At 45.4% G+C, this 13,078-nt stretch overlaps 1 protein-coding gene across 6 annotated transcripts in view; it reads left to right on the top strand.

Annotated features, from left to right (window-relative positions):
• ANO5 (anoctamin 5) overlaps positions 1-13,078 on the top strand; it is a 60,972-nt gene that overhangs the window by 32,859 nt on the left and 15,035 nt on the right. For all 6 annotated transcript variants that reach the window (XM_069965102.1, XM_069965106.1, XM_069965104.1 and 3 more), the window contains 9 exons: positions 5,345-5,452; positions 8,257-8,325; positions 8,968-9,252; positions 9,927-10,046; positions 10,504-10,619; positions 11,007-11,141; positions 11,495-11,600; positions 12,454-12,514; positions 12,858-13,009. In XM_069965102.1, coding sequence (XP_069821203.1) covers positions 5,345-5,452; positions 8,257-8,325; positions 8,968-9,252; positions 9,927-10,046; positions 10,504-10,619; positions 11,007-11,141; positions 11,495-11,600; positions 12,454-12,514; positions 12,858-13,009 — 1,152 coding nt within the window. The remainder of the gene's footprint in view (positions 1-5,344; positions 5,453-8,256; positions 8,326-8,967; positions 9,253-9,926; positions 10,047-10,503; positions 10,620-11,006; positions 11,142-11,494; positions 11,601-12,453; positions 12,515-12,857; positions 13,010-13,078) is intronic.

A 13,078-nucleotide genomic window follows, 5' to 3' on the forward strand; every position in this document is an offset into this window, starting at 1 on the left:
TACGTTTCTGCACTGCGAGGGATGTAACCCCACAGCCCCTTCATTTTCCGGATCAGTGGTTGGACCCCTAAAGCTCATAACCTTATACAGGATGTAGTGCAGATGTCAGCCACTCTTGTATATGTTCTTCCCAGGATTCCTCCCTACAGTGTCAGCCATCAATATAGAATGTAGATTTAGCAGGTTAGATGGGGTACTAGGCCCTTTACTTTGTGTGGTGACCATATAGTTAGACCCAGCTGGACGGACATGGAGCCAGGACGAGGAGGGCGGCTCGGCTGTGGTTTTCCTTGGCACATGGAGGGGTGAAGGGGAGGCCGCAGCCTAAGGCGGTGTGTGTGACTCAGCTTTATTCTAGGACACAAGACGTCTTGTAATGTTTTTCAGCAATGAAGATAAATGTTTAGCCGTATCCACGAGGACGCTCGGCTTCTTCACAAGAGCACCCATTCTATTGCTACGTTCATCACCAGCTCTCAATGCAGGCTGTTGGGGCATGCTGGGAGTTGCAGTTCCACAACAGATGCTTCTCCAAAATACCATTCTGCAATGCAGCTTTAACATGCCCTTGCCTTGGATGAGGCTAAGGGTTTGTTACAATGGATCAGCCTGTAGGGCACAGGAGATATTTGTGCTCCCAGAGACGGACGCACGCTGCTCTGGATGTTTCCATTCACTTGGATCCAAACACAGACAGCATTAGTCCCTGTTCTCATCTGCGTCACAGGTCACCGTAGTAGTTTCCATTGCAGATTTTGCCAAAAATTCAGGATAAACGAAGTGCATTTAGTATAGCAAAACACCAGACCCCATGGCAGAAATTTGACAGACTCTGCATCCAGGGGGGAAGCAGGTCCGCCACTGTCATTTTATCATCTTCTGCTTCTGTGATGTGAACGAGGCCTTAGGAAAATGATAATAAGAGCTAACCAACATTGGAAAAAGATTCTGATGCTCAATGCGGGACCGGTCAGGGTCTGGGTGTTTAGAACGAGCGGGGAGAAACGCACAGCCAATTGCTTCTATCCCGACTGGATGTGGATTATGTGTGAGGCAATGGAGTAACCCCTTTTAAGCTTTATCCACTAAAATCAGTAGGGTAGGACATCGGTATTAGATCAGACTCGCTGAAGGATCTGCGGGATTGTTGGCCAGGCTCAGAGAATTGCAGCTGATCAGTGTGGAGGTCTGGTTCTTGGAATACCACTGAATATTGATTATCAGCTGTGTGCGTCCATAACATCCTGGAATATCCCTTTAAATCAATGGCGGGGGAGTAAGTTCCTATGAAAGAGACCCATTATATAGCACAGCCCTGGATTTTATAATGAGGATCTGGATGTGTGCCGGATGATGAACAGTCATCGGTGACACCGGTCTAGGATGACGCGGCCGGGTTATGACACATCCCTCCTGTTCTTGGATATCCCGGGGATTTCAGAAACCAGATCCATGTATTGTGGCCCATCTCCCCCCTCCCTCCTCTCTTCCTGTTACGTCAGTGAAATTTATTCTTCGTTTTGAGAACAAGTATTTGAAGAATGCTGCCATCCCCGCTCAGGTCTCCGCTGCCCTCGGTGATATCACGGCTTGTTACTACATGTATGAGAGCAGGTTGTAGTGGTGCTGCAGGAAGGATCTGATCCAGGGGTAGGGAGAGGTCTGATCCCTGCTATATGGCGGCACTCCATATAGCCCATAGCTGCTCCAGCTCAGTATAACAGCCATGTACGTAACCAAAAGTATTATGCAGAATGAAAAACGCAAGTGACAGTAACTGTACAAGGGGGTAACATGGCCCAGAAAATGTCTACATGAGCAAAAGCATCCCCTGCATTGTTACCCTCCTGCTTGACATTTTATAGGTATAGTACTAATGTCTCATCCTTAGGGTGCCATTCCTTCCAGTCTAATATTAGGGCCCTGTCCCACGGGTAACAAACTGGTGACCCTCCAGCTGTTGCAAAGCTACAATTCCCATGAAATCAATTCCCATTGATTTTTAATGGAATTTAGTAATTCACAACATCTTTTATCACCTGCACAAATAGAAGAGAGAGGTGTGATCATGGAGGGCCATGGTCCTGTATGTGTGGTAAACATTGTGTCGTCTATGGCCTCCTACATAGATGCAAACCCTGACATGTCTGCCGCTTGCTCCACAGAAATGGCACAAGCAGGGGCTGTTCCTGAAGAGTCGTCTAAGGGTAAAGGATGAAAAGACTTGGTTGTGTAGTTTGGTGAAGTGTGACGACTAAACCTACAGTGTGCCGTGTGACCGAGTGTTAAATGTTTTTTTTTCAATACAATATTCTGTACTGTTCCTTTCTTAAAGGGATATTTTCATCTCCCATCTGTATCATCACTAATCCTGAGAATAAAGGAGTGTGGTGCTGTGGCCTAGAAAAACATGGCTGCTATCTTACAGAATCAGCACCTTTCCCATCCTCAGTCTGTGTGCGGTATTGCAACAGAGTTGAATTGTAATACCACACACAGGACAAGGGTGGAGCTGTTTTTGCAAGAAAGTAGCTGTGCTTTTCTAATCGTGGATAACCCTTTTAACTCTTTGTCCCTGTACAATGGCAGCTTGCTACCTGCTATAAATGGGGGCCATCTACAGGGATAGCTTAGAAGGTGCTAAGTGCTAAGCCAGTGCTGTGACCCTTTCATTCTTGGCATTGGAAAGGATCCCAGAGGTCCCCCCCCCCTTAAGTGATGGCGTATCCAAATGATGGGAATATCACTATTAATTTACCTTTCTGTGGGGTCTGATACAAAGACCCTAATCCATGGGCAGGGAACCTTGGCTCTCCATCTGTTGCAAAACTACAACTCCCATCATGCCTGTACAGCTAAAGTGTTGCCTGTCCATGGCTAATGGGAGTGTTAGGGCCCTTTTACACAGAAAGATTATCTGACAGATTATCTGCCAAAGATTTGAAGCCAAAACCAAAAATGGAATTGAAAAGAGGAGAAATCTCAGGCTTTCGTTTATGACCTGATCTCTGTTTATAGTCTGTTCCTGGTTTTGGCTTCAAATCTTTGGCAGATAATCTGTCAGATAATCTTTCTGTGTAAAAGGGCCCTTAGTTGTGCAACAGCTGGAGAGCCAAGGTTCCCTACCCCCACCCTAATCCATTGCATGGACTGAAGACTGATTACTATTGATCTGTAAATCCCTATAGAGTGATAGACCATGTTTCATCGTGTAGTAGAGGAGGGTTCATTGACCTCTGTATTAGGAATTTGACCTTCTTCCAGGTACTGTATATTCCCTATGATGGGTCATTGCCCCTAGTACAGGTTCCTATAGTGTGGGCTGTCTATATGCCTCTGTGTCTGAGCCCTTCTGGTGTGCCCCATGTATTTGATCGCTTCTGTACAACTGCATGTGAACTTGGGGTAAAAATGCATCCTGAGCCCTGTAACATCTGCCCCATGCATGTTTATATATAATATAATTCCTACCTAAGAGAATCTGTCATTGTGTAGGACCCATCCTGTTCTGCAGTACACAGACTTCACATTAATCTGTATGGACATTGTGTAATACGTCATTTCTCCAGCGGTGGTGCTGTAGGGAAACTTGTGAGGAGGACCCTGTCAGGCCAGCCCTCACTGAAGAGAGCGGCGGTGTTGTCTTGAACATTTTGATTCAACATGTTGTTGAAAGGCAACGCTCAGCAGACATCGTACATGTCGGCTGATCGTTGCTTTTGAACATGACCTATTACACCAAAACGATTATCGGACGGAACAGCGGTTAATCAGCCAAACTTGGCCAATAATAGCTTGATGTAATAAGGCCCTTACTGCCAGGTTTCTGCTGATCACTGGGAGTCTCAGTAGGAGAACAGTGCCATCGGTTTAGTCCACATGCACACAACTGTGAAAGATTGTCCTTATACTGTTCCATAGGACCCATTCTATTCTATGGGCCGATGCATATGGCTGTAAATTCCATGGTCTGTGCATTTGTCCAGAGCCCAGACTCTTAGACTTCTATTGTGTCCACTGAGGCAGGTCATGATGCAGAAAATGCTACTTTTTTTTTAACCTCCTGTTGAAATGAATGGGAAAAGCTGCTTCTCTATACAACATAAGTCGCTCTCCATCTGTCCAGAAGTAGAAGTGCCTGACACTCTTCCGGATCCGCCTGATATGCAGTATATAGTCTTGGTCTCCGGATCTGCTTGATGTGCAGTATATAGTCTCTGGCTCCGGATCCGGCTGATATGCAGTATATAGTCTTGGTCTCCGGATCCGCTTGATGTGCAGTATATAGTCTCGGCCTCTGGATCTGCCTGATGTGCAGTATATAGTCTCTGGCCCCGGATCCGGCTGATATGCAGTATATAGTCTTGGTCTCCGGATCCGCTTGATGTGCAGTATATAGTCTTGGTCTCCGGATGTGCTTGATGTGCAGTATATAGTCTCGGCCTCTGGATCCGCCTGATGTGCAGTATATAGTCTCGGCCTCTGGATCCGTCTGATGTGCAGTATATAGTCTCGCTCTCCGGATCTGCCTGATGTGCAGTATATAGTCTCGGCCTCTGGATCCGCCTGATGTGCAGTATATATTCTTGGTTTCCTGATCTGCCTAATGTGCAGTATATAGTCTAAGCCTCGGGATCCGTCTGATGTGCAGTATATAGTCTCAGCCTCGGGATCCGTCTGATGTGCAGTATATAGTCTCGGCCTCTGGATCCGCCTGATGTGCAGTATATAGTCTCAGCCTCGGGATCCGTCTGATGTGCAGTATATAGTCTCGGCCTCTGGGTCTGCCTGATGTGCAGTATATAGTCTCGGCCTCTGGAGCCTCCTAATGTTCAGTGTTTGTATAGGCTCTACCTTAGCTTTTCTTCTTTCCATCCTCTCATTTACACTGCTTTTGGCTACTGTGCTTGGAAACGTTAGTCAGGCCCAGGCAGGGTGACTGGTTTTTGGGCGGATATGTTGACCTTTATATTACGTGTTCCTTTTTTTTTTTCCCCCTCGCTCTCTATTCACATAAAGTCATGACTGGGCGCCCTGGCACGGATCCCCAGCCGTTATCAGACGGCCCTTATTTACCTGTGCGGAGGTGACAGCTCTGAGACATTGTATTACACTGGAGTCTGGGTTACAGAGGATTGTATATCAGCGGTGATCCCCTGTCCCTGTACACCTTCAGTATCTGTATGTTGTGTATATGAGGATTTGCATGCTCCTCCATAGAACATATAACCTCTTCTTATATCCCTGCAGCGCTATAACACCTTACTACCTGTGCCTGAAGATGTCTTGTCCTCCGCTCGCCCCCGCTCCTTCCACGTTGTAACTCTGCCTTTTACTTCCACAGATAGACAAGCATCACCACAGTAAGGATAGCATCTTCTTCCGTGATGGCATCCGGAGGATTGACTTTGTCCTATCTTACGTCGACGACAAAGAATTGGACCGGAAAGCTGTAAGTTATAACAAGACCCCGCTCCTGACCCCCTGCTCTCTGTGGTCGGGGGGCATGGGACTGTCGGGGTCTTGTGAACATGTGCTGTCTGTGTTCTAGGGGGATTACAAGGTTTATCTGGGCAAGAGCTTCTCTTTATTGCATGGGAAACCCTTTGTCCAGCCTTTTACTCCCCAGCTGTTGCAGGACTACATCACCTATCATGCATGCTTGGAATTGTAGTTTTGCAACGGCTGGAGAACCACAGGTTGGAGAACACTGTTAAAGAGTAAAGGCCATTACTTTATAATCAGTGGCCCAATCTTTGAGACCGCCTCGGTGATCCTGAGTATTAAAGGGGAACTATCAGCAGGTTAGGCGAATCTTACCTGCTGATATCTCCCTATTGCACAGGAGACGAGGAGGAGGATATATCTTACCTTCCTCCTTGACGCTGTTCCGGGTCAGTTAGTCTTGTGCTCCACAGTCCGGTAAGACCATTAGAGCACTGTCCGTGTCCATAGCGCCGTTCTGGCCCGCCACTGGCCGGCGTGCTCCATGCATTATCATTAGAAAGGGGCAGGCTGGTCGGGGGCAGATGGGCGCTATGTGGGTGGACTTTGGAGCACAAAACTAACTTCACTAGAAACAGCACTGCGGAGGAAGGTAAGAGACATATCTTCCTCCTCTGTGTCTTCTGTGCAATAGGGAGCTATCAGCAGGTAAGATTTGTCTAACCTGCTGATAGTTCCCCTTTAATACTCAGGATCACTGGGGAGGTCTCAAAGATTGGGCCTTGACTGTTTAACAGTGTTTTCCACCCTGTGGCTCTCTAGCTGTTGCAAAACTAACCCATGCAAAGTGGGTGTCTAGGAACCATTTAAATGGCTTATCCAGGCTTATAAAAAAATAAAAGATTCTTTCTTCCAGAAACAGCACCACTCCTGTCCTCAGTTTGGGTGGGGTTTTGCACCATCGTTCCCTTGAAGTGAATGCATCTGAATTATAATAGACGAAGAATGGTGCTGTTTTTGCCAGTAACAATGTTTTCCTGGCCCCTTTTAAGTGAAGGTAACCCCTTTAAGTGAATATGACTGGCTGCAATTCCTTGCCTAACCATGAGGAGCACTGTACAAAATTGTGGAGGGGTCACAGCTCGGAGTCCATTCTTTTTCTAGAGATAAGACCCCTGACACTCGTACCATCATTGCACATCCTAAAGATGGGAATACCTTTTTAAGGGTCTGTCCAAATCTTTATGATCTCTATGATCTTCTCTTCATATATATCTATAAACTATAAAAGTCCTTTAGTCTGGAATCAAGGAGACTGCGTTGATTTATCCATTTTTCGGAATTAAAGAATAAGTAAAATTAGTAATAACATAATAATAATGCAGAATCTCCATAACTGATCTCCATTATAGGCTCAGATTGCATTACAGCTCTGCATTAGAGGGATCTCACATCTGTCTATATATAGTATTTAGTATTTCCTATAATCCCAGGACATTCCTGTCTCCCTATCTTAGCTCCGGCATCTCTGGTATCGGTCCTTCCATCTTCCCCAGGGTCACATGGTGCTCAGTCTTGGCTGACTGCCACACTGCGTAACGGTAGAGAAAGGCGGCTACTCCCAGACTAAGCATAGCCACAGAGACCATTCACTTCTATATGACTGAGCGCATCAGTATTGTTTTTAAGGCTGACTGTAATCTCTAGTCTCACGTCCCTTTTAGGCTGTGGTCACACGGTTGCTCAACATATTATGCATTAAAATATGTGCCCTGTATGTCCTGCAGAAGGGGTGTATTCTCTCCTGTCTCACACAGTGCTCTCTGCTGCCTCCTCTCTCCATGTCAGGAACTGTCCAGAGCAGGAGAGGTTTTCTATGGGGAAGTTTACAGCCCCTTTATGGTTAGTGGTGGAGCTTCTGCAATGTAATCTCTATAAACCACGTGTCAGTAAAGGTGGACTGTGCTGCCGCTGAGCTGCTTCTCTATAGAAACCCGCCTGGTAAGGTTCTGACCGAAGCCACAATGTTCTACATGTGGCCTTTAGGGCTGTGGTTTTCTCCTCGGATATCACTGAGGGGATAAGGGCGATATAAACGCTGTGAAAGAGCAAGTGACGGCCATGTGGACAGCAGACAAAGCCACAAAAATAATAAGAAGAACTAGAAAAGATAAAAAGTTTACACCTATACTGTGTCCTCTTCTGTTTAAGGGACAGCTTTAGTAAAACTTCTATTCAGCTGCTTATCTTAATCTAGCGAGTCCTGTATGTAACCGTTGATGCACCATTTAAGAGATTATCCAGCATTACAAAAACATAACCGCTTTCTTCCAGAGTGGCCATGTTTTTGTAGCACAGGATAAATCCTTTAAACTACTGCATATCTGTGTGCTGCATTCTGGTAGTGAACAGTATGGCGGCATTATTTACTACACATCAGTGTGCCTCATTTAGTCATTTTGTGCCCGGCTGGTGATTGATATGCACTTCCTGCACCAGCGATAGATCAGGGTGGAGCAGAGTCACGACTGGGCAGGGAACTTCCTGTGGTTTATGTGACTTCAATGTGTTTACTTCTTATCTAGCCGATACCCACCGGCCTTTGGCTGTCAGGGTATGATGCGAACTATAGTTTTGCGACAGCTGGAGAGTCACAGGCTGGTTTCTACAGATAATTCTGTGCTGCTATCTAGTGGTTGATAAGTGTATTACAGAAAGACTCCACCCAAAACTTTCACTGCTTTATTTCATGGTAAAGGTGTCTAGTATTACTATTGTTTGTAAAGATTTATTATTTGTTACTTCACTCAGGAGAGAAGACGAGAATTTGAGTTGAACTTACAGAAAGCGGGTCTGGAGCTGGAGACTGAAGACAAGAAGGTGAGTGCAATTTGTATCCATGGAGTCCTGATCTGTATTAGGTTTGTAATAGACAGGGGTTATCGAGCATTAAATAAAACACAGGTACTTGTGTGTGGTATTTCAATTCAGCTTCATTCACTTTAGTGGAACTGAGCTGCAAAACCCCCACATCAAACTGAGGACAAGAGTGGCGCTGCTTGTCTTATTTATGTATTTTTTTTTTTTTTTTGTCTGGATTACACCTGTAAGGGCATCCCTCTTGGTTTGGCACACGCTACGTGCAGTGTAATCTCTCGGGGTGGGGGGTCAGGGTCAGCACCTGTAAGGACTCCATGTACTTTGCAGCTCCTGTATGAGGAGGATTTCCTCTCATTGCAGTCTCACATGGAATTGTTTCTATTTGTCAAAGGAGAAATCCTCATAGTGTTAGGGTCATTTTACACAGACAGATTATCTGACTGATATTTGAGGCCAAAGCCAAGAACAGACTGTAAACAGAGAACAGGCTGGAGATTTCTCCTCTATTTAAATTCATTCCTGGCTTAGGCTTCAAAAATCTGTCAGATAATCTTTCTGTGTAAAAAGACCCTTAGGGGCCTGCCTTCCTGTCAGTGAATTGGCTCCCTAGGTAAAGTATTGATTATCTTTTTCTCCCTCCAGGAGTCCGAAAGTGGAAAAATTTACTTTCTTAAGATCCATGCGCCCTGGGAGGTCCTGTCCACCTATGCAGAGGTGCTGAATATCAAGGTGCCCCTAAGGGTGAATGACATTGACCAGACAAAGGAAAACCCTCTGAACTGCTTCCTGAGGATCTTCAAACTCCCGGATGATGTCATGAATCCTGAGCCGGATTACTTCACCGCCCCGTTCAGCAAGCAGAGGGAGGAGCTGTTCCTAATCAATGACAAGAGCAGATTCTTCACACCGGCCACCAGGAACAGGATAGTAAGTGGCAGGACCCCTCCAGTAACATCCTTAATAACACCAGGGCTGCAGCGTTATAAGATGGAGGTTATATCATCAGTGGAGCGGCCAATATCAGTCACATATGTTGTAATGTCTGGAGGTAATATCCATACTGGAGTGTTATAAGAGGATCGGCTGATATCAGTCACATATGATGTAATGTCTGTAGGTTATATCAGTGCTGGAGCGTTATAAGAGGAGCAGCTGATATCAGTCTCCTTTGATGAAAGAGGAGTTTATATCTGTGCTGGAGTGTTATAAGTGGAGCGGCTGATATCAGTCACATATGATGTAGGAGGTTATATCTGTGCTGGAGGGTTATAAGCGGAGCGGCTGATATCAGTCACATATGATGTAGGAGGTTATATCTGTGCTGGAGGGTTATAAGATATAAATATACATATGATATAAATTCCCAGCACTAGATCTTAGCACTGATATAAATTAGTGATCATGTTGGGCATATCTGTCACTCATCCTATTAAAAACCCTTCCCTGGCTGATAACAAAGAGCAGTAGGTTACATTCAGCTGTACAGCAGATGACTGTCTCTGTGTATATAAAGCATCCATATAAGAGTGTCATGTATCTACACAGGATTCTGTCACCTGGCATTTCTCATCTTTTGTTGACTTCATTCATCATTTTTCCAGGTCTATTACATCCTCTCTCGCTGCCCCTATGCAGTTGGGGTTGGGGAAGACAAGAGAAAGTTTGGCATCAAGAGGCTACTGAACAACGGGACGTACACATCCGCTTTCCCCCTCCATGATGTAAGTGAACAAGTCCTGATTTCTTCTTCTGTATTAGGCATAATGCTGGGTGACAACCAGTATAAAAACCATTACATACCCTGTAGAGCTCAGGTGTCAAACTCCGTCCTTCAGCTTGTTGCAAAACTACAGTTTTATTTTTGGCTTTCCAGGCATGATGGGAATTGTAGTGTTGCAACAGGTGGAGGGCCACAAGTTTGACACCTCTGCTGTATAGGGTCTGGTTCACCCTGTACACAGATCTCTATAAATGTATGTATACAAATATTCGCCCACCATATAACTAAGCTGAATTCAGAGGTGTAAGAAAGTTTAGGGTTCTGAAAAAGCGGCCATAGTGGAGGTCACCTCGCTTTCCCAGCAACAGTTGTCTCTAACTTTTATTAGTTAATAATAGTCATTGACCATTGTGTGGATCAGTATCCTTTGTTCTTACATTTTCCTCTCTCCTCCGCAGTGTCAGTACTGGAAGAAGTCCAAGGACGAGAAGTGCGACAATGAGCGATACACTTTATACAAACAGTGGGCCAGGTTTGGAAAGTTTTACAAGGAGCAGCCTCTTGATCTTATTAGGTGAGGAGTGCAGGCTGGGGACACAGGATTGTTTAAACCCTACACAAGAAATTACTCTTGACATGAAAATACAGTTTCTACGTATATCACTACCTTGAAGGGGTCCAAGCTGACATAACATGTCCGCTTCCTTCCAGAAACTCCACCTCTCTTGCCCTCAGTTTGGGTGCAGGTTTTGCAGTTCCATTCCAGTGAATGGAGCTGAATTGTAATAGCACACACAACCTGACGACAGGGGTGGCACTGTTTTGGGTGGAAGTAGCCATGTTTTATTTTTTTTAATTTTAAAGCTAAAGCTGGTTATACCCCACCATAGGTACTGGTAACATACCAGGTTGTATCCATCCCCTTACACCACCACTGACTGCTGTATATTTATCCCTTCAGAAAATACTACGGGGAGAAGATCGGAATCTACTTTGCTTGGCTCGGCTTTTATACGGAAATGTTATTTTTTGCCGCTATTGTTGGTTTTTTTTGCTTCCTGTACGGATGGATAACAATGGACGATAGCATCAGTAGGTAAGGTTATATAAATTATCCTCAAGGCCTGGCGTGGCATGAAAATTGCTGTTTGTGGTTTGTTCTAGGTTCTGCATATTTTCTCCTAGCCATAGACTCATAAAGAGGTTCTCCTGTTTTGTGGGATTAAGAGGGAACCTGCACCATAGTTTCCCATAATACCCTGGAAACAGAACCAAAATTTTTGTTGTACCTACTGTGCAATAGCACAATGTGTAGCATTCTTACCATTGGGGTTGATGGGGGGGTTTTAAAACTTGATCCCCTCCCCTTATATGTTATACTATATGTTTGTGTCTCTGTATCCCCCAGCGAGATATTTATGCGACTCATTGTTTGTTTTGCCCCTGCAGTAAAGAGATCTGTGATAAAGACATCGGTGGTCAGATTATCATGTGCCCGCTGTGCGACAAACGCTGCGAATTCTGGAGGTTAAACTCCACCTGTCAGCCTTCTCAGGTAAGGATCATCCCTCCTACCTACTGCATCAGGTGCTGTGTGTGATCCCTACCTTCTGTACTGTTAGGGTTGGGCAACATTCTCCAAGCCCCAACGCTTGCCATTTGACTACTGGTGGATGCAATAAAAGTTGGATGCAGCCCTAAGGAGTCCTGGAAAACATTGATACAGCCATAGGGCATAGGCTGCATCCATATTTGACTTCGCCAGACCACACGAGTGAAATGGCAAGCGTTCCAGTTTGGAGAACGTTGCCAAACCCAAACAGTTCGGCAAGTCCACTCAACATTTCTGATCTCCTTCCTTCTGTGGGGTTCTTTATGTGATCCCTACCTTTAGTACTCCTCATCCTTACCAAACTCAGTTGCTGTGTGTGTCATCCCTACTCTTTAGTACTCATCATTCTCCCCGTACTTCAGAGCTGTGCGTAACCCCCTACCATTCTCTATGTGCCTGAGTACGGTGTGTGATCCCTACCATTCTCGATGTGCCTGAGCACTGTGCGTGACCCCCTACCATTCTCTATGTGCCTGAGTACGGTGTGTGATCCCTACCATTCTCGATGTGCCTGAGCACTGTGTGCGACCCCTACCATTCTCGATGTGCCTGAGCACGGTGTGCGACCCTTACCATGCTCGATGTGTCTGAGCACTGTGTGAGATCCCTACCATTCTCGATGTGCCTGAGCACTGTGTGCGACCCCCTACCATTCTCGATGTGCCTGAGTACTGTGTGCGACCCTTGCCATTCTCGATGTGCCTTAGTACTGTGTGCGACCTCCACCATTCTCGATGTGCCTTAGTACTGTGTGCGATTTCTATCTTCTGAACTGATCCTAATCTCTTCTCTGCAGTATTCACACCTGTTTGACAACGTGGCGACCCTCTTCTTTGCCATCTTCATGGGAATATGGGGTAAGTGTTAAGACCAGACACCATTCATAAAAATTCATAGGCACAGAATTTACCATGGAAATATATAAAAGTGTTACAATGTGATTATTACTATAGCTTTTGTTATATATTGGAAATATTTTGTCAAGTCGTCTTTGTAAAATGTGTATGTGGGAAAGCTGGATGCCGGGTTTCATGATCACAGCTTGTATTGGGTTCTCGTCATTCAGTTTTATCAAGACTCCTAGTGGATCTGTCTTATGCTGCAGTGTAGGAGGATGTGCAGCTGCCATTCAGGGACCTAGAAGTTGAACGCTTGGTTAGGGGTCTGTGGCGGGGGTCTGACCTCCTCTCCTCTTTGCAGTAACGCTGTTCCTGGAGTTCTGGAAGCGCAGACAGGCGCGGCTCGAGTACGAGTGGGACCTAGTTGACTTTGAGGAAGAACAACAACAACTTCAGCTGAGACCAGAATATGAGGCCAAGTGCACCAAGAAGAAGAAAAATCCAGTGACCCAGGTAAATATCAGGGCCCTTCAGTCTGATGATCATGACAATTATAAAAATATTATAAAATATTCAGATTAA

This window comes from Dendropsophus ebraccatus, chromosome 4 (assembly GCF_027789765.1).
Source record: "Dendropsophus ebraccatus isolate aDenEbr1 chromosome 4, aDenEbr1.pat, whole genome shotgun sequence".
Classification (NCBI taxonomy): Eukaryota; Metazoa; Chordata; class Amphibia; order Anura; family Hylidae; genus Dendropsophus; species Dendropsophus ebraccatus.